This window comes from Emydura macquarii, unplaced genomic scaffold, assembly GCF_026122565.2.
Source record: "Emydura macquarii macquarii isolate MOO-44397 ecotype Brisbane River unplaced genomic scaffold, CSIRO-AGI_Emac_v2 contig_3692, whole genome shotgun sequence".
In the NCBI taxonomy this organism is placed as follows: domain Eukaryota; kingdom Metazoa; phylum Chordata; order Testudines; family Chelidae; genus Emydura; species Emydura macquarii.
The window spans coordinates 1,074,044-1,101,116 of NW_027133829.1; the positions used below are offsets into that span (position 1 = coordinate 1,074,044).

The following is a 27,073-nucleotide window of genomic DNA, read 5'->3' on the forward strand; positions in this document are numbered from 1 at the left end:
GATCTCTCTCCTCACTGGAGTTGTGAGGCTTTGGACAGAAGACCAGCAAAAAGATGTCCTGGTTGAGATGGAAGTGAGAAATCGCCTTCAGTAAAAATGCCGGATGCAGGCGCAGTTGAACCATGCCCTTATAGAAGATAGCATAGGGAGGTTCTGAGGTCTATGCCCTAATCTCTGAGACTTGCCTCGCTGTTGTAATGGCCACTAGGAATGCGACCTTCCAGGATAGGTGCATGAGGGAACACAAAGCCAGGGGCTCAAATGGAGACCCAGTGAGCTTGGAGAGGACCAGATTGAGATCCCATTGGGGAGTCGGGTCCTGTGTCAGTGGGAAGAGTCTTTCTAGGCCCTTGAGAAATCATGCGAAAAGACCGTTTTAACATCAACAGGAGGGTGAAAGGCTGATATGGCCACCAAGTGTACCTTCATGGATAAGAAGGCCAATCCTTCCTGCTTAAAATGAAGCAGGTAGTCCCAGGATCATTTGGACAGGAGTCTCCATTGGGGAGCTACCATGATAAGTTGCCCAGCAGGTAAAGCAGCACCATTCTGCCCGGTAAGATGTTCTGGTGTATGGCTTTCCACTCTCTGGTAGAATTTGTAGGACATGGGCCATGCAAGCTTGCTCTTCCCGGCTCAGCCATGGAGCATCGATGCCACCAGATGAAGGGAGGCCAGGTCCAGATGAAGCAGGTGACAGTGATCCTGGGACTGGAGATCTGGTTGCTATGGGAGAGTCCATGGGCGGATCACTGATAACTTGAGAAACATCCCGAACCAATACTGTTGGGGCCACACCGGGTCCACCAGGATGACCTTGATGGTGATGGCTCAAGTCTGGCTGTGAAGCAGCGGATGACAAGTGGCCCAGACATCTTTTATAACCCCTGTTTCTTCTCATGTAGGTTCACCATGGGGTTGGCCTCCAAATCCCTGCAGCTGCTGGGGCCTGAAATGTCTCCTGGCCAATCACAGAATATTAGAGTTGGAAGGGACCTCAGTAGGTCATCTAGTCCAACCCCCTGCTCAAAGCAGGACTAACCTCAGCTAAATCATCCCAGCCAGGGCTTTCTCAAGCCGCAGCTTAAAAACATCTAAAGATAGAGATTCCGCCACCTCCCTAGGGAACCCATTTCAGTGCTTCACCACCCTCCTGATGAAAAGCTTTTTCACAATATCTAATCTCGATCTCCCCCACTACAACTTGAAACCGTTGCTCCTCGTTCTGTCATCTACTACCATTGAGAACAACCTAGCTCCATCCTCCCTGGAATCCCCTTTCAGATAGTTAAAGGCTGCTATCAAATCCCCCCTCATTCTTCTCTTTGGCAGACTAAACAAACCTAGTTCCCTCACCCTCTCCTCATATGTCGTGTGCTCCAGACCCCTAATCATTTCTGTTGCCCTCCGCTGGACTCTCTCCAACTGGTCCACATCCTTTTTGTAATGGAGGGCCCAAAACTGGACACAATACTCCAAATGAGGCCTCACCAATGCCGAATAGAGGGTAATAATCACTTCCCTCGATCTTCTAGCAGTGCCCCTACTAATGCAGCCCAATATGCTATTAACCTTCTTAGCAACCAGGGCACACTGCTGACTCATATCCAGCGTCTTATCCACTGTAACCCCCAGGTCCTTTTCTGCAGAACTGCTGCCTAGCTCGTCGATCCCCAGCCTGTAGCAGTGCATGGGATTCTTCCATCCTAAGTGGAGGACTCTGCACTTGTCCTTGTTGAACCTCATCAGATTTCTTTTGGCCCAATCCTACAATGTCTAGGTCCCTCTGTATCCTTTCCCTACCTTCCAGGGTATCTACCACTCCCCCTAGCTTAGTGTCATCTGCAAACTTGCTGAGGGTGCAATCTACCCCATCCTCCAGATCATTAATGAAGATGTTGAACAAAACCAGCCAAAGGACAAACCCCTGAGGCACTCCACTTGTGACCGGCTGCCAGCTAGACATGGAGCCACTGTCACTACCCATTGAGCCCGATGATCTATCCAGTTCTCTATCCATTTTATAGACCATTCATCCAACCTATACTTCTTTAACTTGCTGATAAGAATACTGTCGGAGACTGTATCAAAAGCTTTGCTAAAGTTAAAGCATATTTCGTCCACCACTTTCCCCACATCCACAGAGCCAGTGACCTCTTCACAGAAGGCAATCAGGTTGGTCAGGCATGACTTGCCCTTGGTGAATCCATGTTGACTGTTCCTGATCACCTTCCTCTCTTCCAAGTGCCTTACATTGGATTCCTTGAGGACCTGCTCCATAATTGTTCCAGGGATTGAGGTGAGGCTGATGGGTCTGTAGTTCCCTGGTTCCTCTTTCTTCCCTTTTTGAAGATGGGCACTATGTTTGCCTTTTTCCAATCAACAGGGACCTCCCCCAATTGCCACGACCTTTCAAAGATAATAGCCAATGGCTCTGAAATCACATCAGCCAACTCCCTCAGCACCCTCGGGTGCATTGCATCTGGCCCCATGGACTTGTGTATGTCCAATCTTTCTAAATAGTCTTGGATCTGTTCCTTCAGCACTGTGGGATGTTCACCTCCTTCCCATTCTGTGCTGTCCAGTGCAGCAGTCTGGGAGCTGACCTTGTCTGTGAAGACAAAGGCAAAAAGGCATTGAGTTTCTCAGCTTTCTCCACATCCTCCGTCACTAGGTTGCCTCCCCATTCTGTAAGGGGGCCCACACTTTCCCTAATCTTCCTCTTGTTGGTAACATACCTGTAGAAACCCTTCTTGTTCCCTTTCACGTCCCTTGCTAGCTGCAATTCCAATTGCACTTTGGCCTTCCTGATTTCATTCCTGCATGTTCGAGCAGTATTTTTATAATCCTCCCTAGTCATCTGACCAAGCTTCCACTTCTTGTAAGCTTCTTTCTTGTGTTTAAGCTCACCAAAGACTTCTTTGTTAAACCAAGCTGGGCGCCTACCATATTTGCTATTCTTTCTGCACATCGGGATGGTTTGTTTCTGTGCCCTCAATAAGGTTTCTTTAAAATACAGCCAGCTCTCTTGGGTTCCTTTCCCCCTCATATTAGCCTTCCAGTGGATCCTGCCCATCAGCTCCCTGAGGGAGTCCAAGTCTGCTTTTCTGAAATCCATGGTCCGTATCCTGCTGTTCTCCTTTCTTCCTTTTGTCAGGATCCTGAACTCGACCATCTCATGGTCACTGCTGCCTAGGTTGCCACCCACTTCTACTTCTCCAACCAAATCTTCCCTGTTTGTGAGCAGCAGGTCAAGAGGAGCACGGCCCCTAGTAGGTTGCTCCAGCACTTGCACCAGGAAGTTGTCCGCAACATTCTCCAAAAGCTTCCTGGATTGTTTGTGCTCTGTTGTATTGCTCTTCCAGCAGATGTCAGGGTGATTGAAGTCCCACATGAGAACCAGGTCCTGTGAACTGGAAACTTTCCCTAGTTGACTGAAGAAGCCTCATCTACCTCATCCTCCTAGTCTGACGAGGTGTATAGGCCAAGGGAACGTAGAGTTGCCCTCAAGTCCTTCATGCCATGCAGCCCAGAGTAAGTCTGTTTTGCAAAGCGGGCCGTACCGTCAAAGGGAAGGTCCTGAATTGATTCCTGGACTTCCAATGGAAGTCCCCAAGACTGCAGCCACAAAGTCCTTCTTTCAACACCAAAGATACCATGGTTCTGGCCACAGAATCTGCTGCATCAGTGGCTGCTTGCAGGGATGCCTGGGCTACTGTCCTCCCCTCCTCCAAGATGGCCTCGAATTCTTGCCTGGAAGGCTGCATCAGGGAGTCCACAAGCTTTTCCAGTGACTGCCAGATATAAAAGTGGTAATTGCCCTAAAGCACTTGTTGATTAGATATATGCAGTTGTAGGCTCGCAGTAGAATAAATCTTGTGCCCCAACAAGTCCAACTTTTTTGCTTCCTTATTTTTCAGTGTGAAGCTCACTTGACCCTGCCTGTCCCTCTCGTTAGCGGCTGTGACTACCAGCGATCCCGGGAAGGGGTGCGTGTAAAGATATTCAAACCCTTTAGCCAATACGTAATATTTCCATTCCGCTCTTTTTGACGTGGGGGGTAAGGAGGCTGGAATTTGCCACAGCTCCTTGGTGAGTTTCACCACCAACACCAGGATCTTAAAGAGCTCATCCACAGACTCATTCAGCACCTCTATTTTAAGCTCCAAGTTGGACACTACTCTTTTCAACAGATATCGATGGGATCTGAAATCATCCAACAGGACCTGCTGTGGAAGGTCCTGCTACCCCCTTGTTTGGTGATGAAGAGGAAGAGGCTGATAGCTGTGGTGGATTAGGATCTTCTTCCCTTGACGATATAACTCCTCCTGGCTTTGAGGTGGGCAACCTTTCTTGGTCCTACTCCACATCTCTGCTCTGGGGGGCTGAAGATCTCAGCACCAAGGCTTCTGCCACTGAATAGGTCTGTGGGACTCCGGGCGGTGGGGGTGGGGCAATTCCACAGGTTCCAGTATTGCCATGGTCTGGGACACTGCCTCTGCAGCCATGCCCCCATCAGTGGCACTGTAGGGAAGCCAGGGTCGATGACTATCCCATCTGCTGGATCACTTCCTCTCCTTCTGAGATTGAGGAGTCGCCATCCGATGACAAGGCAGTGCCGACTCTGAATATCCCTTGGCACTGTAATGAGAGTGCTGATATTCCAGGACTGGCTCTTTTCCTTAGGCTTTTTTATAAAGACTAGGAGAACAGGGTCGAGGTTCCTGGGACCTGTGCCTGGAGTCTGGAGACTGGCAGCATTCTGGCGGCCATTACTGCTGCTCTACCAACCGGTGCCGGGCATCTGGAAACAGATGGTTGGAGCCTGACTCCTCATTGCACTGCTCTGGTGAGCAGGGCTTTGGGTCCAGGGACCATCTACGCACTGGCAAAAGGTGCCTGGGAGATGGGGACTGCCATGCAGATCTCAGTGTTGGTTTGTCCCTCGACAGACTGCCTCGTGGCATCGGTGCCGAGTCCCAGTGAGGACTGCCCTCTCTAAGTGTAGGTGATACGGGCATTGCCAGGAGGTCTTTCATCACCTGAAAGGCCTCCGGTGTCACTGGCACAGCCAGGTGACGTGGTCCTTTACTGCTACTTGGAGTTGGTGGGACGCCTGGTACAGATCTTGAAGCCTGCAACAGTGAGGGGCCCTTCGGGAGTTGTGGGGATTGGTGGCCTGACAAGGGTTTCACCTGATCTCCCACACTCTTTCTTCTTTCCAGCCGGCGAGCACCCCCGCTCAGCATGCATCTTTTTCAACCTCTTCTTTGGCACCAGGTATGGCGATTGGTGCTGGGAAGAAGATGGCGCAGGAGGAGTGCTGCCTGCCGAGGCTGCGGTGTGTGGCGCTGAGTCCAAGTGACTGGGCTCTGACACCAGTCTGAGTGCTGAGTCCATTAGAATGGACCGAATGTCACGGTCCTTTTTAGTCCATGGATGAAAGCTTTTATAAATCTTACATCTCTCACGAATGTGAGACTCCCCCATATACTTCAGGCAGTTCTGATGTGGGTCACTCTTTGGCATAGGCTTCCTACATAAAGCACAGGGTTTAAAACCCAGGAAATGGGGCATGCCCCATCCCTGGGTCGCGATTTACTATAAACTCTACAACGAACTAAAAACTAACAATCAACTATGTACACTTATAAGTAAATAAACTACTAGGTTTGAGAGCAAGAGACTTCCAGCACTGTCACTGGTGGTAAGAAGAAACTGAGAAGCAGTGGGGCTGGCAGCGTCTATAAGCAGGTGCATACACGTATTGCTGCAGGGGGTGCTACAGCCAGCCCTATGGGTACCACGAGGGGAAATATTTCTGGAACCAGTGCATGTGGTGCACACACACCTAATTGGGAATAGACATGAGCAAGCACTCAAAGAAGCTGTGTTCACATGATTACATGGGAAGATGTACATATTTAAAAGAAAAAACACAACACTATATTTTCCTAGAAACGACCTAGAAAAAATTCAGAGTGATTTTTATATTTTTATTTTTTTAAACAAAAGGTGGGATTTAACACTGAAGGAGAAACATAAAACCATTATTAAAACCTGGTTTTCAGATAAGAAACCTTTGCAGACCGGAGATAGAATAATTCCTAGCTTGTTGATGTTATTTGTCAAACTGGCAGGTCTTTTCAGTGTAGTACAGGGGAAAAAAACCATGTTACAAATAGCCTCTCTTTTTATCTCTTCTAGCCATCTCAATAACTACTGAACACTGAACAGAGCATTGTTCTAGAACAATACTTTTGCTAAGCTTTAAATTCCTGATCAGGGCTTCTCTGTGAAGTACAGATTAGCTCATGTGAAATGCAGGAGTTACCAAGTGACTATGCTTTTTACAAAATATAATTTGTTGCTGTTTGTCTTGCTTATTGCAAAGTGCCTGAATGTTTAGACTTACTGAAAACTATAATTATCTATGCCTACTCTCTTTTCAGACACTATCCCTATGATTTAGTATAATAAATTAATACAAAAATTTTAAGACTCATTAACAAAATGTAAACAATAAGCAAATCAGGACTTTCCAAAACTGTTAACCCTTCTTTATTCTCCTTCCTGTATCAAATGTAATTTTATTTTAGGAGAGCTACTATTATTCCTCTGTCTGTAAAGTGCCATCTATATCTATTGCATTGTGTAAATAATTTAGTTCTAAGGAAGATTTAGTAATATGGCTACATTTACCATTGTCTCAGTGTGTAAACTCATATTATATTTTATACTGTTGAGACCTATGAAAGGAAACAGGTATTAAGGAGATATAGGATCTTCACTCATCATTTGTTTAGAGTAGAAGGTGACTTGCAAAACACTCTTAATGCCTTAAATTATGAAATAGTGTAGGGAAGGCTTCCTTTCCCATATTGAAAGGCCTTAAATCAGTACAACTTTCTAGTGTATATAACTATATCAGTAGAGTTAAAGCAGTAGCTGATACACTATATAGGGGCTTATACCAGTACAGCTTATTCCTGCAAGGGATCCGAAACAACATATACCAGCATGCCATCTTTATAACTGCATTTAGAAAGGCTCCTACCAGTATAACTATATTAGTTTAAAAAAAAAAAAAAAGTCGCACATTAACTAGGCCTAAAATACTACAATCAGCTAATATTTGCTAAAGACTGGTTGGAATGGAGAATCTGTGTTTAGGACTAGAGAGGGAAATACGTTATCCCAGGTCTGTATTTCAGATTCCTTTTAAAGCAACTTACACTTTTATAGGATAAAATTAAACCCACTCTTTAAAAGTACCTGTTTAAATGTGGAAAGGCCCGTAATATTTACACCGAAGATTCTGCTCTCTCTAACTTTCTGCCCAATGGGCCAAATTCTCAGCTGATGTAAATAGACAGAGTCAGTCTTTAAGTTAATAGAACTAAGTCAACTGAGCTGTTTCAATTTATACCAGCTGAGAATCTGAGCCACTATATCCAATTCATATGTTAAATTTGTGAAAAACTAGGTGTATCAAATACCTAGCAGATGTCTTTGGAGCACAGAGTCTTTACTCATTTGAACAACTACAATTTGCTTTTGGTCTTTCCTCTAAACACCATTTTGGATATCTTCAGCAAAGACATTTTAAAAGTTAAAAGACCTAGCATAAGATTGACCCTTGTAAATTTACTAATTTACTCAGGTCACTAAAAGGTTTTATACTGTATCTTACTAAAGAATGTTAAATGAGTTAGGCAGCCCTTTTGCAGTAAATGCCAGAAGAGCATGTGAGGAAAACCATGGGCATAAGACAGAGAAGCAATGATGGCAAAAATTATTTTTAAAATGTTGCCAAGATAATAATTGCAACCAAGATCCATAAAACATTATGTGAAAGTCTCCATAAAATACACCAAGGAGTAAGTTTGTGGTTGAGGCAGATCCCATATATAAACTAGCAATCTCTATTGGATGTATAGTTAGTGGAAATGTTAGTTTATCACAGATCTTTGTATGGAAGCATAGATGGCCCTCCAAAGCTCCAATTTCTATGCACAAGTACAAGATGAACATTCCAAGTACTATTTACTTGAACAAGAATGAAGAACCTGACCCAGCTCTGTTATTAGGAGATGTGGTTAATTTGTGATAACAAGAATGTGCAGCACAAAAATCCAATGTGCATGTTTCATATATGTCTTTTTAATGTGTGTGTGGACCTCAGTATAAGAAAGGAGTCAGGTGTTCAGATGCGACATATTTCTCAAGTAAATGATATGTTAATTACATAACATTTGCTTATCTATCTTCCATGCTCATATATGTATTTGCTATTGTTGGACTAACAACCAGCCTACCTCTTTATGAGGTGATCCACAATACTTAAATTATCTTTGCTGGAAAAATGATTATCCAGAGAAATGATGAGGTCTTGGATTTCTACAGATTCAGATCACTCTCCATATGAACTTTTCCAAGAAGGGCAACATGAAAAGCATTATATGGCTAATCAGGTTTTTTGGAAACTGTCTACTGTTCTGCTTTGATACTGAGATGCATCCATTATGGAGGCTTTTAGGAAATTTGAGATTTGGACCCACAGGCTATAGTCATTAAAAGAAGGTGGGGGAAGGGGAATGTAGAAGGAAGTTAAGTAAAACTGTTACTTTTGAATAAAATATTTACCCTATCAGGATCAAAAAATTTTATAAATATATTAATGAATCTGTGTAAAATGGTTACAGTAAATTGTTTCCCAATTAAAAATATTTTTAAAAGACTTTTTAACTGTCAATTATTGATTTTGCAGTCATAATAAATGTGTTCTAATACAGTTAAATCACAGTCTTATGAGCCATGTGGCATCCATTTACACATTCTACTTCTGTATGCTTTTTGTACGAAGCTTACGTAAGTAACTTAGGAAGCCGCAAGTAATGTGATCACTAGAGACCACACACCTAATTTATTTTTAATAGAGGCAATGCAAAGTCATGCTGAATACCTGCAACATGATAAAACAAAATCAACTGAACGTGACTTCAAAGCTCCATGCAAACATCTCTAATTTCTATGCACAAGTAAAAGGAAAACATCCCAAGCACTGCCCAAGATTTTTGCAGAAATCTTGTGCAACCATTTGAAAAATTACTCCTGCATGTCAGAGAGAGACTGCAAAACAAAGCACAATACTCAGGATCACGTTGGCTTTCTCCTTATTGTATTACTCCAGTTCTATCTCTGCCTATAATAATAGAAATTATCTCCTTCCCCCTAAGAAAAAACAAAACATCAAAAACTGTTCTCTCTTCCCTCTTTCTCCCAAGATCCTAACAAGTGTGTGGAGTAATTTAATGGAAGTAATTTCAAGACATTTGTTTGCTGGCCCTCCCCATCTCCATGCTACCAGTGTTCCTGAGTCATATGGGGATGCCCATATTCCTCACGTGTGGACAGGGCCTAAAAGGTATCAGCAAAAGCACCAGCTAAATGGGAGCGGCCCTGTCATTGTGCATTGCCTCCCCACCCCTCCATCCCAACTGTTCGAATCCCTGGGAGGCCATGGGGGGAATAGATTTAGGAGAAGGACTTTTGCTTATATTAGGCTTCCTAGCTTTCTAGGGCCATGTGAGGAATGACAGAGCATGGGGACTAGGTTGCCAAGTACCCAGTTAACTTTGGAGTTTGATTTACAAGTTTAATTGGAATTATAAATAAAGTTGCAGCCAGTGTCTTTTTAATGACAATTTACTTCTGCCAGAATCATTCTACGATGTTCAAGGGTAGAGCAAGTCTGGCACCCAGCCACATAAGATGCTCCTCTCTTCCACTGTCAAACCATTCTTCTTCCTCAATAAGATTTTATCTCAGATTTTTTTCTCATTAACAGTTACAAATACTTCAGCTCTTTTTAATTAAAAGGAGAAACGTATACAGTCAGTTCACCAAAGTTCAGTCTGGACTCCACATACCCTTTTTGTTTGGCTCAGTGTTTTAGGATTCTAGATGGACAGCAAATAAAATATTAAAGTTTGGCACAAGACTAGCAAACTTGTTTTCCAGTTTATTCCATATAGAACAAATCTTTTTCTTTAATCTGATAATAAAAAGTCCCTACTCTCAGCAAAACGTAAAGCCAGACCCGTTTGAAACAGCATGAAATAAATTTTAACTACAGGTGGAACATCCACAACAGAGCCTACATACACAACAACAAATCCCCAAACTGCATTAAAAAAACCAAGCCAGAGTTTGATTACTAAATGAAGCAATTAGTGCATTATACTATTATGATTTTGCTTTTCTAATACTGCAGTGATAAATGGCTAATTGCTACTACAGACTGTGCCAGAGCTACATTTATGACTAAAGTGCTCAAGTATAAAATAAAATTTAATCCACCGCAGCTGCTGCTTTACATTCTCTTTGGGACAGCACACCAATAATCCATTTGTAATTATAGATTTTTTGTTCAAAGATATAAAATACCCTTTTTTTATTAAATACTGTTTTCACAGATTTTCAAATTAATATGTACTATCTCTGTTGCTATCAAAGACTGGAATCAAACAATCTGTTTGATTACAAGTGAAACTAAACACTCTAACTAAAGTATTTTCCATACAAGAAAGAAAGCTTTCAATATTTATTTCAGTAACATGGAAACAACTCAGAGTTTTATGACTAATATTGTATTGGGCAAGCAACTGAATTTACATTTAGTGTAACATTAATATAATCTTTGAGCATCTGTCAGCGGAAATCCAGGTTCTATAGACGTCTGCCTCACACACACTATGGAGTATATCATCTTTTTTAAGCTGAATTGTCTGAAGGATTCCGAAACTCTTTATACAGATACAGTCCTGAAATGCATCCACAACTGGGCAAGCAGCTGTTGTGCTCCAGCAACACTACTTGTGTGTGTGTGTGTGTGTGTGTGTGTGTGTGTGTGTGTGTGTGTGTGTGTGTGTGTGTGTGTGTGTGTGTGTGTGTGTGTGTGTGTGTGTGTGTGTGTGTGTGTGTGTGTGTGTGTGTGTGTGTGTGTGTGTGTGTGTAACTACACACCCATATGCCTCTAGCCAGTCAGTCAATCTATAAGCATTTCTAATGCACCCAAATACCTCAGTAACTGGCATATCTGAAACACAGACAGAACCCACATCTTCACTTGAAACTAGAAAGAGTAACTTAGGCATACAGAATGTAATTGTTGAAGTCAGAATTTGGCCAGGACACTATAGCTGATACCCTTACCCTTTAAAAACACCACAAGTTCTTATTCATAAAAAGTAGTTATGGACTCTGTTTTAAGCTTCCTTTTCACTTTAGGCTAAGACCTGTACCTACTGAATCACCAAATGAACACCACTACTCTCTGGAGCACCTGTTTTCTTTGCAGGTTTCCCATCAAAATACTGCCATGACCCAATCCATTTTATGTTATAAATTTTGATCTGCATAAAAACACAGAAGTTTTAAAACTCTGATCACACGTTCAGGCCTTGTCTTCACTAGGAAAAAAGGTATGTTCTTAACTGTAATTAAGTTAAAATCCTAGTGAAGCTAAGGTAGTTATAATTTTCACACTAGTTAGCAGGTTAAGTTAGAGACTAAGCTCTCCCATAATTTTTAACTCAACCTGCTAACTTGTGTGAACACTATCAAACCTCCTTGGCTTCACTAGGATTTTATCGCATGTTAGTTAACTCCAGTGAGCTAATAAGTTAAGAAAACACCTTTTTTCCTAGTGAAGAAACAGCCTCAAAGTCCACCGTGAATCAATTTGTGGACACAGCAATAGGAGTGGAGAAAAGTGTATAAGATCTCTTTTACCGCAAGCAAGTCTTATGCAGAATCAATCAAAATGGTTTGAGTAGACCAACAGAGTTTTTATCTAAATAACTCTTGTCTGGGACCCAGATTTGCACAATTGTATGATTTTCTTTGCAGAATATATCGCAGAATGCCTTTCCCAAGCTTTTGAAAGCTGAGCTCCCTGTGGGGAAAATAAAACCAATCACACCCCCTGCCTTCAATCCCACCATCTATAATTAAAGTCTTAACCATCTTCATTTATGCATCTTCCATGCCAGGCTTTCTGGCTGGTTCCCTTGTGGCCCATGTTTTTGAAGATTCTGCTTTAATGAATTTGATCCAGCTTTAGGAAATGTAACATGCAAAATATATATACTATTCTTTGCAAGCTCACAATAATATTACAGAAAATTAGGTAGCAGTTTATACACCTTATTTACATATAATATTTGTATCACAACCACCAATGGGAACAGTCAGTGGCCTATCCGCAGCAGCACAAGGGAGTATGGGGGCATGAGGTGTCCCTTTAATTTCTTGTGCCAGCTATACAGATCAAGGGAAGCAGCCTGAGGAGGAAAGCAGCCTCCACACAGATGCAACATCCACATTCTCCTCCTGGTACAAAGGAGAGGGAGTGAGTGAGGGCGAGTGGAGAGTGGCTAGACCTTTGGTTCTAATTCCCCAATGGAACAGCTAGCATAACTACACCACTGCTCTGTAGGAAGAATGCTATACCAGGTAAAAGCATGGAAAGGGGTATTTCCCCCTTGGTGCAAAGGAGAAACCCAGAAAGCAGAGTGTGCTTTTCTCAATCACAATCTGCCTTCTGGTCTGCTGCAACGGAACAGAACAACAATGTACCACCCTCTGCTCTGAGTTCATGGCAAAGCCACAAATCAGCACAAGTTAAGAATCAAAGAATTGGAAGAGACCTCGAGAGGTCTTCTAGTCTAGTCCCCTGCACTCAAGGCATCACAGGAAGTGACTCTGTGACAGAAAAAAAATGTGTAATGGATGTTGACAAATTATTTTCAGTGTTGGGTATGAGCCATACAAGAAATGCATGGTATGGAAGTAGCTTTTACCTTGCATTAGGACTGCTTTGTACCTTACTGCTAGCGCACAGCAGTCCTAACACCAGCATGACCATCCCCAGGAGGCTCAACCAAATGCAGGAGAATCTTTCAGTAATAAGGAATCAGAATAATGATTCCCACACCACCACCACCTTACCCAGCAGTTAAAATATGGAGTTTGGTTGGGGTAATGTGACATGGACAGGTCTTCCCTTCACAGCTGTAACATCTTAGGGCCAGCAGCAGCAAGCATAACTCACAGCAGCCTTCAGGCTGTTCTAATTTATGCTGCAGCCCAGCTAAATCAGGATTGCACGTGTGCACACACACTTTCCAAAATTTACTCCTGGAGGAATTCTGTACCACTGCACAATGCAGAATTAATGTTCTGCACAGAATTTCATTTTTCCCCACAAAATTGGGGTGGCAGAGTGGCTGGTTGCCATTAGGGCCTGCTGGACCCTGCAGAGCCCAGTTCTCCAGCTCACAAATATCCAGCTCACACTGCAATGGGGGTGGGGAGGGAGGTGAGAGGAGCTGGAGGGTTCTGGGAAGCTGTGATTCCCAGCATGTCCTGAAGGAAGGAGGTGGCATGCAGGAAACTCCATACAAGCCTGAGACTCAGCATCAGTCTGTTTCTGTCTCTGCGGGGTAGAGGGTGCGGGTTTCTGGTCTGGGGAGATGCCCTGTGGCTGGACTCTTGAAGTAGAGGGTGTGGGTGTCTGGGTGGCGGGGGTGCCCCACAGCTGGGTTTTGGAAGGGGTGGGATGCAAGAGTCTGAGACCAGAAGGGTAGAGTAAAAAATGTGCCCAGCTGGCATATGTGACGCACCCAGACTGAGGTGCCCAATAAAAAGCATAACAGAAAAACAGGAACTGCATTGTTGAAGGGGCTGCTTTAACTCTGTACTCTTCGGGGGAATGTTTTTTGTGTTTGGTATTTATACGGACATACTTGCTGACAGGTATTTTGAAATAAATTACCAAAATAATTGAAACTGGTGTGATTATATTGTATTATTTTGACAAATAAATTATGCAGAATTTTGCAATATTATGTGCAGAACTTTTAATTTTTTGGTGCAGTATTTAGTGCAGTTAATACTGCACCAAAAAATTAAAAGTTCTGCACATAATACTGCAAAATTCTGCATAATTTATTTGTCAAAATAATACAATATAATCACACCAGTTTCAATTCAGGAGTATAAATTGTACCACAATTCTTGGCCACAGTCAAAGATTAGGGCACTACGAAGTTTTCGGCGTCTTACAATATAAAATAAAAAAGTTATTGAAATTTCATGAAAGAATTGTAGATTCGACTGTTGTGTCCAAAATGTAAGCACAATCATTGTGATGAGCATTTATATTATTATTTCTATCAAATATCTACAAAAAAAATTTTGTCAGGTACTTCAAATATAGTACAGAGATCAAAGATCAAAGATTCCTTCAGGTTTTAATGTATTCTATTTCTTATACATTTTATTACACACTTTATAATCACTACTGGCTGTCATCTAAAACATATCTGGCTTCCATGTCAGATTTTTTTTTTTTAAATAGCTTTATTTGTTGATAGACTCAGCAATGATTCTCTGAAGCAATAATTTAAATTAACAAATATGATGCTGCTGTTTTATAACAGACATTAAGCAATTCATCAAATAAGTTCTACATGTTCTATAAGTTCTAAAAAGCCTGGTATGTGAAAGTATAGATGACAGGGCGGGAGTGCCCTCCCTTGCATTGCGTTTAATGAAGTTGTGGCTGCTGCTTAAAATCCATCCCTGTGTCTATCTTCACTCAGCAGTGTGTCCAGATCAATCTAACTGGATCTTGAGTCTGGACGCAGAAGAAAAGGCGGGCTCCAGACAGCAACCACTATTTATTATTTCCTCCCATGGCCAAGTGGGCAGCAAGGGACAAGGAGTGAGATGGGAAACGGCTAGGTGGTGGAGTATGTTTCATTTGGTAAAATACTAATAGCACATTTCCCACATCATGAGCAAAACAATCTGCACAAGAATTCCGACTCACTGGGGTGTTGCCCCATACACTGGGCTTGGAGGTTAGTCTCCAAATAGCCCTAAAATATTTACTTTAATTTTATATGAATGACCCTAGAAGTTAGCATTTTCCTCTTCCCTCCCACAACCTTGGAATTTTTTTAACATGACTTCTGAAATGCAAGGAAAGGTCAAAATGCACAAATACTACATTCCCTAAACATACAGCAAACACACATTTAAAAAAAAATAAAAAAAACCAAGTAGTATAACAAGTATGAAACATGCACAAATAAAATTTAATATTTTAATAATGTAACAAGACAACAAAAGCTACACTGCCGTAAAGACTGTGTTTCTCCACATACATTGGTACATTGATATAAATTAAGGATCCAAAGTAATTTTACCTATATAAATCTTAATCCTGCACAGCACTAAACACTCTGGCCCTGATCCAGCAAACCACATAAGCATGTGCCTAACTTCAGTATGTAAGTAACCTCATTGACTTAAAAGACTTAGGGGTACATTAACACTTTCCTGATTAAAAGGTAGCAACAGATAGGAATTGGTAGAAACAGGAATAGAGTAAGCAAGAGCCAAGGCTCTGCCCATTCTCTGCCTGCCTGCCTGCTTGGGGTGGACAGTAGCAGATGCATAGCGTTCTTACCCCTGCACACCCAGATTCAAGGTTTGAGGAGGCTCCACAGATGCATAATGGGTTAAGGGGGTTAAACTCCCCTTTTTGGCCCTGGGTAGGTAGGCAGCCCAGGACAAAGTCTGGGCTTTTTGTTTCATGTTTTTTAAAATATCCTCTACCTATTTCTGTAAAAATATAGACCTAATTATATTCCTCTGTTCCTGACCCTTAATATCTCAGAGATTTGGTCCTGGGAACAGATTTTGCCCCAACATGATACATTCTAACAATTCTGCCCTGGAAGGCTAACTACTATATACCTACTCGATACACAGACTCTCTATTTTAACACGTAGTTTGATCTGCATGGCCAGAATAATTGCAGACATTATGGTGTTCAACTCTACAGGAGTCACACAGTACCTAACATTTACAAATCTTAGTAATTAGTCTTACAGCAGTGTCACAAATGAATTTAATTTCCTTCACAGAGTGAGAATGTCAGTCATTACCAAAAGGTTACCACCACAGCTATAATCTTGAAGGAACTAAAGACAGACATCTGACAGGTGTCAAATCAATGTGTCACCACCATATTCAAAGTTCAGTAAGATGAAATCTTACTGTCTGCAGAATTTGACCAAGATGCCATGTATATTACCATATAAAAGTCAATGTTTTTAAAATTGCCACATGAATGTGTGCCAGAATCTAAGTTTTACTATTCACAATAATTGTAAATTAGTTGTGAATTAGTTGTTTTTATACCATAATATTCTATCCTACTCTATAAATCTTTAATAAGCAGTAAGCTCACCGTGGAAGTACTCAGCTCAATATGAACTTCTATATCTTATCAAATTGTTTTGACCAAACTTTTCTTTAAAATATTGATAGATACAAATTTGACTAAAAATAACTGGCTATGATTAATGTATTACAAATAAAACAGACTTATCCAAAACCACCTTTAGAAATGTGACAAACAAATAAAACAAAATTCGGAACAATAAAACAAAAAGAGTCACTTTTTTAAACAGGCTCAATCCAGTGGTGCATTATTTTAACCTACCTGTTATAACCCTGCATGCAGAATATTATTTGCCAGTGTAGAAATGCTATGTAAGTAAGCCTGTGTGTAGCAAGTATTAGCAAACAACTATGGTAAATTAATCATTCAAAGTAGTGATCTAACTAGTATATTGCCTTCATTTACTATAGAGTTTAGCAAGAGTAGCTCATTACTTGAAATATGAAGACAAGTTTTTTTTGTTTGTTTGTTTTGTTTTTTTAAAGAAAAGCACAGCAGACATTTGTAGGCAATAAATCTTTGCAGGTTCTTGCAAATGAACAGTCAATGTCTGCATTAGCACTTGAAAAAATGGGTGAGTAACTTGCTTACATTTTTCAAGGATTTTTTTTTAGTATTAATTGAGGATAGTTTTTGCAACTAACGTTAATAAAAAAGATATTACCAGATAGGTAAATAAAACTGCTCTAATAATCAGTACAGGAAGTGATGGTAGCAGAACTTCAAAGAGTTTAGTATCAAAATGAACATGGCCTCTTGGTGAGAAAAAGGAGAGGGAGAAGGAGAAAGAAGCCTCTTCCCGCATAACCTTGTAAAGTACCATGTACAATGTGAGTTACGGGTTTAGGAAACTTAAGGACTCCACATGGCCTATGCTACTGAAGTTGCCATAGGCAAGCATAGCTAGCTAGGCACAAGGGGGGATGGATGTTGCACTTTTTCAGAGTGAAACAACATCCTTCCTTTGCAGAACTATTGGTAATATTGTCCCTGCATTCACACAATACCCAGGAGCCTCCACTCTGTTTCCAGTATGGCACTGGCTTAGTGCTATGATCCACCCCATAATATTTAATTCTGCAAAGTGACAGTGAAGAAAAAAAGTACAGAGTAGGGAGGATATGCAGCAGCTTAGACATCATCATCATTCCTAACATATATTAACTTTTAACTTTTGCATTGTTGTTATAGCTATTGTTCAGTTATATTTATTATTTCTGTCTCTGAAAATTTAAGCTTCTACCTGCTGTTTTGTTCTACAAACCAGACCAGCATTACCTATTCTTTTATCTCTTCCTGCTTGTTGACGGTGTCTTCTGACCATCTCCTCCTTTATCTAAGGTTCTACCCACATTACTGAACATGTGCAAAATAGCTTTTTGCAAGCAGATTCTAACAAAATAAGGAAACACAAACTACTAGATTAATACTGAAACAACTGTGTATCCCGCACTGATTTTCTGGGTCCTATCCTACATTAATTGTTCATGGAAAATGAACCATTCTTAAATGAAAAGACATTTTAAAAAATTTAAATATTTTTCAACATCTGTCCTTGACTGGTGTAGGATGCGGAAGAATAGTGTGACGCGGGGACAAGCATAAGTGGCAATGACTGGGCCTGGGGCAGCAAGAGTAATAGTAGCTAAACCCAAGTTAGCATAAGCAGCAGCCGTGACCTTAAGATGAAAAGTAGAAATAAGCTAACGTAAGCTAACCACAAAACTGGTTTAGAGCAGCTTGAAAGCAGTCAAAGTGGTAAACAACTACCCACAGCTTATAGCTGATTGGTTACTTTTTGATCCACTAAAAGATTGGCTATTGATACCTGTTTTTCCTTGCATTATTGGTGCGCTTTTGGCACCCAATCAAAATAATAAGATAAACTATATCAGAACAGGGATGACACACTGCAGTTGAGGCTCTCGCTAGACCCACGTGCACCGGGTGTTACGTGTTAGTGTTCGCTTCTGGAGCAGTTGCTTATGAAAGGAAACAGACCTCCCCCCCTCAGATTGTGGTAAGCACCTGACTTCCTGACTTGTACTGCTGCTGGCTTGAATAAATAGCTTTTGCAGTCAGTGGCTTCTCTGTCTGCCTCCTTTTCATCACTGAGATCTCAAAGCACGAACCCTCCATCTCAGCGGAGTACAACTGGTCATTGGCACAATACATTAAAAAAATATGTAATCATTCAGTGATTTAAATTGTGGAAGAACCCAAACTCGGGGGTCCTTACTTACTATGTCCGTTGCCTTGGCGGGGGTCCAGAATTAGCCAACAACAGATTAGCAAAATTAAAGTTTATTCTTTACGTAAAGAAGGTGATTCCTTCAAACATAAAGAAATCACTCCTGCTTTCAAAAAACTGACCGTATTTATAGAATGGTATAAACAAGTTTTAACACGTCACAGTTTCCATGGTTATACATACTAAAAAGTATTATCTAGGAATTTTCTAACTGAATACTAGCAACTTTCCTTATTTAAATTACAAGGTCTTTCTTTGCATTCCTTCTGTACTAGTGTCTAGACCTCTTAACTATATTATTACAACAAAACATTTTAAAATTAAACAACTGCTAACAAAACATTTTCTATCTCAGACTTTTTACAGTGAATTCTAAAATCAGTTCTTAGCAAAAACAAAGACCCCATCTTGTTTTCCCTTCACAGTTCCCCCCTTTGATTCTAACAGATCTACTACTAGAATCATAATTATGATATATTTATTTATTTTCGTTGCCAATATACCAATACCGTATTGACCTTTGCACCATCTGTTTCTTAGGGGGCTTAAACCTTTTGTGCTGGAAAAATGAACAACAACATTGTTTACAACAAAACATTAACAGTAATATTATCATAAATACTATTATAGTTACAAACAATTTTTTTAAGCCACAATAAGTCTGGTAACCAAAAAGTCAAAGCATTCCAGATGGATGACCATGAAATATCAATGCCAGACGGTGGCATTGGAGGATTAGCAAATTCATGGAAAAATTTACTGACATTTCAAATTTTGTGTACATCCATTTCGATTTGACCTGATTTATTTTTATAAAAACAACAGGTTTGATTCAACATTACACAAACTCCTCCTTGCTGAGCTAACAATTGGTCTAGGGCTAATCTATTTTGAATACTTATTTGTGCCAACGATTCAATTTTAGCCTGTAATTTTAAAATAGCATCTTCAGTGACATTGGCAAATATTTTAAATTTTGCTGAAAAATTTTTTAGTGCATACTCCAAATCACCCACTTCTTGCCAGGGCAAAAACATTTTTCATCCTTTCCAGAATGCTGAAGAGTGTTTAGTTAATGGGTTATAATGGTGAGCATCCAGGGTGGGCATAAAACTTTTTTTTGGTCGGTGATTATACACAACGTCATGTAAAGGAACTGGATGCACACCTTCAGACCAGAGATATACTAAGGTACATCTTTCTTTTCACCTTGGTGGTAAAGTTTTTCCTGCCCAATTTCCACATGCCCACCATACACCTTTTTCGATTGGAGTAACTCCTTTGCAACTATTGGAATGGGCTTGGTATAGCACATGTAACATGATGTTAGCCCTTTCAAACCAGGTATCATTTACATATTGATTAATGGTAGTAGTCTTGTGAATTTTCCAAACCTTTTCTTTAAACTGGTTATTTTTATATAAATTCATATTCTTTAACTTTTTCCACCATTTATGGGTATTGTTACATTTAATTCCTTGGGTAGCATCTAACGTACAATTATAAATTTTTTTCTGGTTCAAATTAGTGGCATTGGATTCTTGGATTTTTGAAATAAATTTACCAGTGTTAGAAATCGGCGGTGCAGATAACGGCGCAACAGTTGCCAATTTCCTTTTTAAATTCTTCACAGTTGATTTATAGCTAGGTAGCTGACTTTCCGTACGGCGTTTAAAAGCTACATTATTACATAAATACCAATATTCCATTTGCTTAGGGTGTGAATCTTTTATTAACCCCTTCAAACATTGCAATTTATTTAGATCAAAGGTACCTTCCTTTGGCCATTGTTTACTGGAATCTTCAGAAAAACAACCTGGCCATATTATTTTACATAACAAAATTAAACGCTTTACAGACAAACCCTTAGAACCTGGAATAGACTTAAAATTTAGTCCAAAGGACTCCCAGGGATGGGAGAAAATTGCCCCGCACCCATAACTGGGTTTTCTGATTAGAAATTGCTCACCAACTTTTACCCACACCAGGGCATTACAGAATGAAATTATAAAATTCCTCACCAACTCTCACCCACACAGGGAATTACAGATTGGAATTATACCAGTAGACTTTGCTAATAAAATAAACAAGGGACTTTACCTTATCGCCTCCCCACCGCCTCAGCTCCCCAGAAGTTATCCCAATAGGTGAATTCACCTGGTGCCGGCTGGGTAGTTTCAGTGGAGCCGAGACGAGGAGGATGCGCTCTGGGCCTGTCCCATCTGGGGTGCCAATTTGTGGAAGAACCCAAACTCGTGGGTCCTTACTTACTATGTCCGTTGCCTTGGCGGGGGTCCAGAATTAGCGAACAACAGATTAGCAAAATCAAAGTTTATTCTTTACGTAAAGAAGGTGATTCCTTCAAACATAAAGAAATCACTCCTGCTTCCAAAAAACTGACCGTATTTATAGAATGGTATAAACAAGTTTTAACACGTCACAGTTTCCATGGTCATACATACTAAAAAGTATTATCTAGGAATTTTCTAACTGAATGCTAGCAACTTTCCTTATTTAAATTACAAGGTCTTTCTTTGCATTCCTTCTGTACTAGTGTCTAGACCTCTTAACTATATTATTACAACAAAACATTTTAAAATTAAACAACTGCTAACAAAACATTTTCTATCTCAGACTTTTTACAGTGAATTCTAAAATCAGTTCTTAGCAAAAACAAAGACCCCATCTTGTTTTCCCTTCACAAAATTAATATAGTAGAAGAAGGCAGAATTTATCTTTACAAGATAATTAAAAGAGAATTGTAAATACACAAGTATATTAGCAAGTAAACCCAACTCAACTGTTCTATGTTCTTGACAGTATTTATGCAACTCAGTACACAACAGTACTGGACAAACACCTGTAAAACTTTTAACACTATTTGCTGCATTTGGTTCAAATACTGAAGTGTAACCGTAAAAACCACAAGATGATATATATATATATATATAATCTCTGGCTTGTGTAATTTACAAATGTCATTAAGATACTGTAGAACATCAAAAAACAGAACACTTTTATAAAGTACAGTACACCGTATATAAATATAGTCAGTAAAATTAGGAAAATGTATCCATGCTTATTTGAAAATTTCCTTTCTTTAAGTGATATGGTCCATATAACTGTTACAATGGGTACTTCATTCTGGAGGAATCATGGAGGCAGAGCCAACCTTTCAGTCACTGGCAGTGAAGGGAATACCCTGCCTCATGAAGTTCCCTCCAGTTGAGCCAGCATAATTTAAATCTACATTTCTTCAGTTACACATTGTGTTAAATATATTTTGAAGAAAAATAAATTTCTCCTACTGCAGAACATGGTAAATTATACCTAATGACAAAAAATCCAGATCATTGGACTTCAATTTCCATCTCTATTCTGGATGATCCATTAGTCTCCAGTGTGGGCCAGATCTGTGGACTTTTATTACTCAAACAAACGAAATTTTCAGCGAAGTCTGGAGAAGTTTTCCTATTCTTCTTCATGCTAAGGTCCACAGATCCCATTACAATAAGATTTTCAAAGCAGTGTGCCTAAGAGGGTGGGAAGCATGATCATCCTTTAAATATTGACATTCAAAATGAGGTAAATTCTATATATTGCTACATCTTTCCCCTGGAACTAAATCACAGAGAAGACTATCAAAGACAGGAAATGGCATTGGTTAACATTGGATGACTAATACACAGAATTTGATGAACTAATGGGTGTCTAGGATGTCTCAATAGAGAAGACGTGACTACTCTGCCCTGAGATTGTCAGTGCTCCTATGGACTGGATGTTGATGTTTAACTAAAGAATATTTATTGAATTTGCTTGGGATTAATGTTATAACAGTTGTGAGAACTACCTGTCTGAAGTAAAAGTAGGGTCCCTAGAGAAAGTTCCTAACTTCAAAAATAAAAAGTTTCATCTGACTGGAGAGGATACCCATTGGGAGGCCTACTCTAATGAATAGGAAGTATAATGTCCCTGCTGCAGGGGTTCAATCTGGGAAGTGTTGTAACAAGATTATGCTTTTGAACTTGCAGGGTTGGAATATGTTTAATAGCCTACGGAAACATTTTATGTTGGGATTTGTACAAAACTTTTTCCTTAAACATGCGGAAAACATAATAATACAGAAACCTGACCTTTTCACTCGGACACACATATACATCCACTGTAAAACCACCTGGGGAACTCAAGACTACTTTTCACTGGTTTAACATGGTAGTTAAACTATGGACTTTGTACCAGCTACCAGAAAAGAATTTGTTTGTTGAGTTCTCTTTCATGATCAATGACAGCAATAATCACTTCATCCCAGAAGACAGACAAGATGGGTGTGTTGATACCTTATACTCAACTGACTTCTGTTGGTGAAAGAGACAAGCTATCAAGTTTAAACCCAGCTTTTCTTCAGGTCAGGTCATCCAAGTATTCATTTTTAACATGTCTTGTCCTGAGAGCCATAGCCTTCTCAGGCACAAAGACAAACATTATCACTGCCACTCCCTCTTTCCTATCTTCTGCACAATCCTGGGGAACAATGAAAAAAATAGGAAGACATATAGCAGGGACCTTGCCCAAGTTTTCCAAAGTATCATTCATCACCTCATATACAAGATCCTAATACAGGATGGTTGCAAGGTACCTTATTTATTTACTGTTTCCATATGCAAAGAGTCCAATCACCAGCCCTCCAAACTGATTTATTATGAGTGAGATATTTCTGGGTATAGAAGCCATGCAGCTAATCAGACTTCTCCCATGTAAGTCATTCTTCTCTTTGGGGGAGCAGTGCACACAGATATTGAAAATTTGCTCCACCCTGGAGAGGTGTTTCTCTTTATGGGGTAGAGCTCATGATTATTTTCCCAGTTATTATGAAAACCCTATCAGACATATTGACTGCTGTGACCAGAACATATCTTAATTGTGGAAGGTGCAGTTCTCTGAGACCTCAGTGAATCAGTAGTCCAGTTGGTGTATTCTGTGCTCTCTCTTTTTCTGGCATGGCATGGATCACTTGATTATTCACTGCCTCTGAAGCACCTGGCATTGGCCACTGTTGAAGACAGGAGACTGGGCTAGATGGACCATTGGTCTGACCATTCTTAAGTATGGCCATTCTTAAGTTCGCTACCCATTCCTTGAATTGAACTGGGAGGATCCCTTCAAAAAAATCTGATTCTTTACATTCACAACTGGGAGTGAACAATATACAACTGGAACTAGATTTCTGCCAATGGATGATGTAGGGTGAAATGCAGAGGGAAATACCTGGATTTACTGGATAGGCCAGGAATTATTGGATAGGTATCTCATGATCACTGAAGAATGCCTCTGTCTGAGATGAAAATTCACAAAAGGCTCCAATAACAATTATATTTGTTTACATGGCACCATTTGTTACCCATTATGACCTTCTTCATCTTCTATTAACATTCTTTTGAGATGAGATCTTGTACATGATCATAGTTCTCCTCAGCCCAGCCCTATGATTGACAACTCCAGCACTATGTGTCTGTGTGTTGTCCTCAACCCAAGATATTCCTGGAACCATAACACAGTGCATTTGCTTCAGCTATCCCTGTTCAAAACCTTGATAAAAAACTGTCTGGGAAGAGAAGTCAATTTTTTTCTTCCCTAAAGCCACTATTTTTGCTACCATGATCCTGGAGAAAGAGCCTGAGAGCACATGTAAGATCCAATAGTAATGATCAAAGCTGAGAAAAGAAAAAGGCTGCATCCATCTACAAAAGCTGAGAATTATCTGAGGATGGTAAAATGGGGATGCTCTGAAGTCAAGCCTCCATTAGGAACTCATTTAGATATTTCAGACGGGACTCTATTCTGCTTGTCCTTGATTCAATGAGACTAGAAGTAGAATGGGGAGCTAGAGTGCTCCAATCTGAAGTAGATAATGGATTATTTCACTCATGTGTGGCCTTGCCATTTGTTGCCGAGGTTGAGACTGGGACAATCTGTCCCTGCAACTCTTGCATTGCTCCATAATATGTCCTTTGTTGCTCCAAAACTGAGAGATCCCAACACCAATCAGGAGTTTAATTCCACATAGGATTGAGTTGGAGACCCATAGATAGTGCTGAGACAACAGAGGACAGCTACTGACCCTGCATCTGTTCTAGTTTACTCCTTTTATACTTCATGCAGTGCTTCAATTTGACATGTGACCTGTATTATTTTCCATAGTGTCTGGCAGAAGTTAGAACTCTAAATTGACTTGCCTGAGGACTCTCAGCTTCCCATAAAGTTACCTATATCATCATTAAGATAGCTGGGAACTGAGCTGTCTAATCCCAAACACCAAAGCTACACATACGTTCATGAAAAATATTTGAATCCCACTTCATTTTTTTTTCTTTCCAAGGAGAAGCCCTTACACCTTACACTTATTAGGCTGAGGGAGATATTTCCAACACTGTCCACTCTTGTTAGCATTCCCTCTGAAAGCAGGTGAATGCACACAGGCTGTTAGGTAACAGTTCATGTTTGTTTGTTTGTTTATTTTTGTTGCCTGATACCAACTGAGAGTTTTCATGCTCAAAGGAATAGGCTGAGATGATGCCTGTCTGGACTTCCCTGCCTCTGATGGGCCTGTATAGCCAGGAGGCCACAAAATTAGGTAAAAATCTTCTCCATTTATAAACACTAAATGTCTGACCACCAGGGAAAAAGTCACATCTATCTGGCAGACACATCAGGTTAAATGTTGACTGAGGTCACCTGAATTAACAGCTCAACCACAGCCCTCTACTTTCAGGACAATGAGTAACTAGGGACAGAACTTCAAGGAGCTGCCAGAGTTACATGAACATCAATCCAGGTAAGATATCAATCAGCTAATACCATAGCATTTCCTATGTTTTTAAAGCTCATTTTCCATGCTGCAGCCTTGTCATTCTTCTGTTCTGATGATCAGAATATTTATTGCCATGTTGTAAACAAAGTAATGAATATTAAAATTTGAAAATTTAGGGCACTGCATTATGTGCATTAAATCCCCAGATTTCTGAACTTTCAGTCTTCACAAGTATGTGCATGTGCAATAATCATAGAATATTAGAGTTGGAAGGGACTTCAGGAGGTCATCTAGTCCAACCCCCTGCTCAAAGCAGGACTAACCTCAGCTATATCATCCCAGCCAGGGCTTTGTCAAGCCTCAGCTTAAAAACCTCTAAGGATGGAGATTCCACCTCCCTAGGTAACCCATTCCATCCCAATAAGCATCTAAACTTTCTGAAAATCTGGTCTTTAACAATGATCATTACAGAGGAATACAGGAAATAATAAATAGCTTTTGTGGGTAACAAAAAAGCCAGAACAAACAACATACAACTATGCCACACATAAAAGAGATACAATCAACAATATCCTATAACCAGAATGTGACAAATCAGTATAGGTTATATGTCAAGTTCAGCTTGTTTCTAGAAAACACCCATTTAGCAGATGGAAGTTGTAGCAAAACAACATCGCATAATAGTGTTCTCACCGAATGGTAAGAAACATCATGCTGATAATGTAACACTTTTTGTCTACAAAGCACTTACAAAACATATGATGCAGCTGAGAAAATAAGTATTTTAGAGCTTTATATATTTCACAGCTAGGAAAATTTCAATAAAGTAAAGATTCATTCACTGTAGTTTCCTGAACAAAAATATTTTCACGTCTGATGTGCACTGAGAGCTGTGTACTTAATTTGGCCAAATGAATGGGACAGAAGATTAAGTTTGTATCTAATTAATCTTTATGCAATTTTCAAAATACAGGGATAAAATTACTACATCTGTTATTTTTTATTTTATCTGTTTAATAATGCATGGCAAATGTGATTTGTAAGAAAACACAGTTAACTGCTGTAATTATCTTAAAAAACAGAAATAATGTAGCATGACAATTTAAAAAAACAATAGCATAGTCTCAGGAAGTAGAATAAAAATTTCCTTGTATGTGAAGTTCCTAAAATGGCACTTACAAATTTTCCAGTACTTGTGCTATTTGAGCCCAGTTCTAATCAGTTCAGGCTGCAAGCAGGTTAGCGAGCTCAGCTGGGCTGCAGCAGAATGGCCTGATTGGCCAGCCTGCCTGATGAGCTGAAAAGAGCACAAGTCTTTTAATGTAGAATTTGATGTGGTTCCATGCTTCACCTGAAGAATCAAGATACCGTTTGATTTGTTGTCTTTTATTCCTGTCACTCACTGAGTTTTGAACGCCTAAGCAATGTCTAAAAAGTGTGACAAGTTTTGTAGTGTTTCTCTCTCTCACACACACACACACACACACACACACACACACACACACACACACACACACACACACTTACTCATTCTTCTGTTTTTATCTTAGGGATAATTGAAACAGGAAATTTAACAGTTGACCTAAATATATCCACTGCTCCAAGCCTGACAAACCTTTGACATCAGCCTGGCAATTTACATATAACTACTTGAAAGAAGCATTTGTTTGCCTTTTTACACATGCTACTTGG

General features: G+C 40.1%; 1 protein-coding gene across 5 annotated transcripts in view; it reads right to left on the bottom strand.

Moving 5' to 3' along the window:
• Window positions 1–27,073, bottom strand: part of ATRNL1 (attractin like 1) — a 944,263-nt gene that overhangs the window by 700,019 nt on the left and 217,171 nt on the right. Inside the window, exon 11 of one of the 5 annotated variants that reach the window (XM_067537035.1) lies at window positions 26,574–26,678. The exons of the other annotated variants lie outside the window; for them this stretch is intronic. Within the exon in view, the coding sequence (XP_067393136.1) occupies window positions 26,605–26,678 (74 nt within the window). The 3' untranslated portion in view covers window positions 26,574–26,604. Of the gene's footprint in view, window positions 1–26,573; window positions 26,679–27,073 lie in introns of those variants that run through there. 5 annotated transcript variants of the gene reach the window in all.